The sequence below is a fragment of the Prunus avium genome, chromosome 6, assembly GCF_965620075.1.
Source record: "Prunus avium chromosome 6, drPruAviu1.hap1.1, whole genome shotgun sequence".
Taxonomy (NCBI): Eukaryota; Viridiplantae; Streptophyta; class Magnoliopsida; order Rosales; family Rosaceae; genus Prunus; species Prunus avium.
The window spans coordinates 6,729,154-6,735,153 of record NC_142289.1 but is presented as its reverse complement, the minus strand read 5'-3'; the positions used below and the strand labels follow the sequence as shown (position 1 = coordinate 6,735,153).

At 35.8% G+C, this 6,000-nt stretch overlaps 1 protein-coding gene across 1 annotated transcript; it reads right to left on the bottom strand.

Annotated features, from left to right (window-relative positions):
* Positions 1-1,031: 1,031 nt before the first annotated feature.
* ZFP10 (zinc-finger protein 10) lies at positions 1,032-2,652 on the bottom strand. The gene has a single exon (XM_021969865.2). It carries the CDS (start codon positions 2,290-2,292, stop codon positions 1,300-1,302), a length of 993 nt encoding a protein of 330 aa, XP_021825557.1. The 5' UTR covers positions 2,293-2,652; the 3' UTR covers positions 1,032-1,299.
* Between the last annotated feature and the right edge of the window lie 3,348 nt (positions 2,653-6,000).

Below are 6,000 nucleotides of genomic sequence, written 5' to 3'. Positions count from 1 at the left end.
AATCATACATACAAGTTATAACACAAGAAGATCCAAAAGATGCTTAGATATATATAGAGCAGCCTAGAGATGGTGGAAGTGATAATATTCGCTTTTGTGATTAAAAAAGTTGGTATTAATTGTATAATGTGATGGTGATGAATAGTTAATTAGATTGATTCCATAGAGTTGGTGGCCATTTTGGACAGATTTGAGAGGAGGAGGAGAGAGAGGGAAAAGTGAGAGAGATAACACAAGCAAATGGATTTTAGCGGAGGAGGTTACAGAAACTGAAAGAAGAGATCTGATGGGTGATGATAATAATACAAGAGAAAAGAGAATCGATGTTGGGAAGTATCTGACTTTATGTGACTTTGAAAACCTCATCTCTCTGGAGTCTGAGTATTTTTGTGTGTGTGTGTGTGGGTAAGTTTAGTTGTCTATGACTCTATCTGATGGAATGTCAGTGAGGTACTGAATGGGAAAATGAGTCACGATATTCCATGCAGTTTTTAGTCAGTTTCTTCACCCTTCAAACCCCACAAGCATACAACACATCTACTCCTAATCTCATCATCGCCTACCTAAACTCTCTCTCTCTCTCTCTCTCTCTCTCGGGACAAGGATATTCGTTCTATAACCTAAACTCTTGACTGCACTCTTCTTTGGCTGTATCACACCAGCATGTGGCTGATATCATTTCTCTTCCATATAAACCATGATCTGTATCAAATTTACTACTTAGTTAACCTATAACTTGCTAATTACCTCAAAGTTAAATTAATTCTAACTATGTGAAGTTGGCCATAAGAGTAGAGAAAGTGTTTGAGCTCCCATTTAGAAAGAAAAAAAAAACTGTATAATTCATAATATGCACATATAGAACTGTTACTCAGAAAACTACAAGAAGAAGATGATGATCTCAAATTGTAGGCTTAGGATCATGATATTACTTTCTTAAGTAATTCCATCAACTTAGATGGTAATGACCCTGCCAAGGAACCAACAATTACACTGTAATCAATGAAATATATAATTAAAATAATAAGCTGAGATGCATTGTGATTATCAACAAAGACGAATCTTAATTTCATCCTTTTCTGTGATTCCCATATGGTTTTTGTTACACCTTACACAAATGCATAAGCACTCCAAGAAAGCCAATAGATCAAATCAATTTAAGCGAAGAGTGAAGCCTTGAGCCTCAAGATGAAAGAGGAAAAAAAAAAAGGTGCAAATAAAGAAGGAACTCATCAAACAGTGAACAAAAGGTCAAAGTAATATGTCTATATATGATCAGCAGTTGATGATGAGCCTCTGCTATTTATCAACTTTAATTACCTTAGGTCGGTCACCGAGCCTGAGCTCAAGATCTAAGTCCTCTATAGAGCTGGTGCAGCTGGTGCAGCTAAGTTCAAACCCTTCTGATTGGAGATGATGTACTTTATCAACAGAACCTGATTTTAGGAAGAAAGGTATCGATGACGGGACGTCTTCCGTTCTTCTTCTCTTGCAACTAATTATAGCTTCATCCTCATCATCTGAGACGGATGGACGAGCACAGCGAACAACCAAATTCAAACTCACAGACAAATTGTGAAGATCAGTAGTACTTGTGACATGGTGATCACCCTTAGCCCTACACCCAGATTCCACAGCTCCTGAAATCTTCTCTGCTTCAATAATATTCCTTGCAACAGATTTATCATAATTATTTCTGTTTGTGCCCAAGATTGACCAAGATTGAGGAAAAGATACAGAAGCAGAAGAAGAAGGTAGGATCTTCAGGGTTTGGTCAGCACAATTTTCTTTACATGGTAATTGAGCTGAAACCCTAGAACCTGAGGATGGTGATGAGGATGCAATAGTAGCACCGGGATCGGAACTAGGGTTATTAGGGTTGTAAGCCAAGGCACAAACTTGATGAGATGGGTATTGAAAACTACCCAAAGATGAAGAGGAGAAGGGATTATGATTTTGGACAGAATGATCATCCGGATGATGATGATTTTGGAGGGCAGTTTCATCATTTGGAGACTGCTTTAGTCTAGCCCTGTCTCTCCTGTGGACATTCATGTGGCCGCCTAGAGCTTGAGCTGAACGGAACTCTCTCCTGCAAAAGCTGCAAGAGTAAGATCTCGGAGGCCATATGCACCCTCCAAGAGGCCCGGCCGCATCTTCCGCGAAAGCTTGTTCTTCCCACGAATCATCGTTTGATGGATTGCTAATTGGCACTTGAAGATGATCATGCTGAGATGAGCTCAAACTGTTGTGCTTGCGCTTTGCCCACATCCAGTACCTTGCTTGTTCCATTACACTACCACCACCACCTCAGATTTACTCTCCAGCCAAGCTTAATTTGAAGGAAAACTTAAATTGCAAAAAAGAGGAAGAATTGAAAGTATATATGGACTTTTGAAACAAAGTAGAACTGATAGCCTATATATATTTAAGTTATAGACACTGAAAAGTACATGGATTGATATGAGGCATAAAGGGGCTGAGGTTGCTTAGGGAGGTGTTTAATTGGAAGGTGTAAAGTGGTGGGTTCTCTTCTACCTTGCTCTGTCATAGAGTTGTAGCTACTTGAATTTTTTTTTTTTTAATAAGTATTTCTGGTTGGCTTTCATCAGTACTCACTGAAATGAGAAGTGTATATATTTTTTCTCTCTGTTTTTTTCTTAGGAGGGGGAAGCAAATGGTTTAATAATAAATCAGTGTTGTGGGTCCTGAAGATGAGCGCATCTTGTAAGGTGTGGGTTTGCTTACAGACAAACTGAAACAATCTGACTGAAATCTCCCTTAAGCAAAATAGTGAATGCCAAGATGCCTCATTTCCTCCTTCATTTGTACTTAATTAGAAGCAACATCTTCAAGAGAGTCAAAGAGTCAGAGTGATCAGGAGGACACATGATATCATGCATCGTCATTATTATATCATTAGGAACAAAGATATTGCTTTATGGCTCTACCTTAGTAAGCATAATATAATGTAAAATTTTCGTATATTATGTCATCAATTTCGTATGTTATGTTATCAAATCGTCAATTAAGACAGTTACAGAGATAGAAACACATTAACAGTTCTACCATGATAGTTGCTCTACATGTATAATTCTGATTTAACAGTAAATCTTTGATTAAGAGGCTAAAAGAGTATTTAGCCGAGTTAGCCGTATATATAGGCCAGGCTGCCTTCACAATTTTAAATTCATTGTTTTCTTGGTCTCATTAATTCCAAAGATATACACGTGTGCCGAATATTATTAGTCTTCAGGGTTGACAGGGCGTCCGTTGTTGAAGTTCTGGCAAAGTACTACGTAACAACCACATCTAGAACACATGGCCCAATCCACATTCAATTAACACTAATCTCTCTTATTAATTCAACCTTAATTTCGCTTTGCATAATGAAATTAACAAGAACGTGAGAAATTAACAAAATGACAGTCAATGCCAATAGGGTCTAATCGAGTGGAAATGGGCTTTAATTGCATATCATAGGTCTTAAGTTCAAACCTCCATGACATCTTAGTTGTGTGTTTGTGTGTTTGTGTGTGAGAAACTCTCTCCCCTCTAATTTAGACTATCGCTTGTACTACAAAACACATTGTCAACCTGCATAAGCTTACTTATAGTCATTTTTTGAGTGGCTCTAACATTTGAATCCACATTTCAACAGAGTGATTATCTCCCTAAAGAAATTATGTTTACAGAATTTCAAAAACATATATATTTTGCTTCTTAATTTGTTGTTGATGGCTATATAAACATAATAAACTCACCAGTTTTAACCTTTTTATTTTGTCCACCTCAAGATGTTTCATATTGTTTCTATATCGAAGTGGGGACGTGTTTGAATCAAATTGTAAGACTTCCATGTCAATAATAAAGTCATCAGTCAACAATAACAAATTTTTTAGATTTCCAGAAATGACTGGGGATATGGTAATGGTATTGGTCAGGTCTTAAAATTTGGCTTAAACGTCTGGCCAGAGGTCCAGTTGACTGAGTGGGATATTGGATTATCCTACCTGCCAATTCAAGATCACACAGTCACACAACCCAAGATTTCAAGAAACGGGATAAGAAGATAATTTTTCTTTTGAGCCATAAATTTTAAGAAGCTTAACTGAACAATCTTCTAGTTTCGAATGAAAGCTAATGTTATTGGATTTAATTTCTATATATAGTCAAATGACTCAAAACCCAACGGATCCATAGCGCTCAAGGGTAAGAGCATTTATCTATAGATAAATAATCAGTGATTTTAAGTTCGAACTACAAGACAATTCCCGGAAATACAACAAATATATATATATATATATATATATATATATATATATTTACTTAAGTAAAACAAAAAGAAAGAGAAAGACCCGAGTCGTTAATTAGATCATGAAAAACACATGACAACGATTAATCAAATATATTGAGATTCTGTTTAGTGAATAATTAAATATATTCAAAAGTAGTTTAGAGTTTCAAAAACTAGCGAGGCCATAGCCAACATCACATAGCTAGATTAAACAACAAGGTCTCGAATTTTCAAAACAAGTTGGCAAGAACAGGGTTGAAGGAATGGTTTCATTATAAAAATGGAACAGGTCACATGCATATGCCTGCTCAAAAATAACCTCTGAATGAATGCATCTTGCTAAGATGGATGCCTTCATTATTAATTCAACTCAAGGACTAAGACTCTTTCTTTTTAGGTTAGAATACACAGTGAGATTGTCCTATCCAGAGAGATTCTACGGAATTAATGTCCTCATTCTCAACTTGATTTAATTAATCATACATTTCTTCACTGAGCTGGCCTGGTTTCTTCATATAAAACAATATGTAGCAAGAGAGAGAAAGGAGGGTTTCATTTTTCAAAGGCAATGAAGATGATGGTGAGGTCAAGAAATTATTTGAACTTGTGTTGGGTGAGACATGACACTGAGTGACTGCATAATAATACATGAGGATAAGAGATTTGCTTTCAACAGTCACGTATGTTTATCGCTGATACAACTTATATCATCAACTGTTGACAAACGTTCATACATACGTATAATTTAGCAGTTACAGTTATTATTTTCTTTCTTCATGTTTTGTTTCTCTGAATGTTAGTGGAATTCACTTTTACTGTTTCCATTGTTTCTCAAACAGCTAAGCAATATAAAGCAAAGACTGTACTTACCTTTCCGTCTGCTTGCTAAAAATATATAGAAATTGACAAGTAATTTTCCAATCGATTACTAATTAAATAATTATGAAGCACTGTTGGTCAGGTCATTGTCTTTGGAACTTATTATTTTAAATCAAAATACAGACAAGAGTTTAGGTGCAATAGGGGTACCTTTCTGGAATAGCTTAAAATACACGCATCTTTAGTAGATAGTATTGATTTCAACAAAATATTGCCAATAGATTGCATTAGAAGACATTCCACAAAATACCAAAAGTCTTTTTCTTTTTATTCTCTTGGCGTTCTATAATCTGGGTGATCTTAGCATCAACTATACTCTACTTTTCAAACTGAAAGACGTATATCCTTGAAGAGATTTTCTAATATTTGTTTCTTTTAATACAAGTTACATTTTTTTAATTCTCTTATGGAACAAACGTCTGTTCATGATATTTTAATTAACTCATGATCTTTTCCAACAAAGCACGGAATAACTCAAGTACAATAATATTCTTAATCAGTCGTCTCTTAACTCTCAAGAAATATATAAGTAGAAATGTTATGCAGAGGCGGCCCATGGGGTGTGCGAGATGTGCGACCGCACAGGGCCCCCAAAATTTAGGGGCCCCAATTTTTTCCGAGTCAACGCATTCAATTAATTGAGACATGAAAATAAAAATGAAATATTAAATATCTTTTCTCCCTCCCTCATTCACATGAGAATTCACTGAGCATTGAAATTGGAAAATCAATTTATCAGCTCTATGATTTGGAAGAGTGACTAAAGAAATTTTTCTGGGAAGCTCTTTCCGAAGGTGTTCCTCCAGTGTCAGAAAATTTTGTTT

Bases quoted from the DNA above. Each gene is read 5' to 3' on its own strand.
- ZFP10 (XM_021969865.2), bottom strand. From the start codon at position 2,292: ATGGAACAAGCAAGGTACTGGATGTGGGCAAAGCGCAAGCACAACAGT.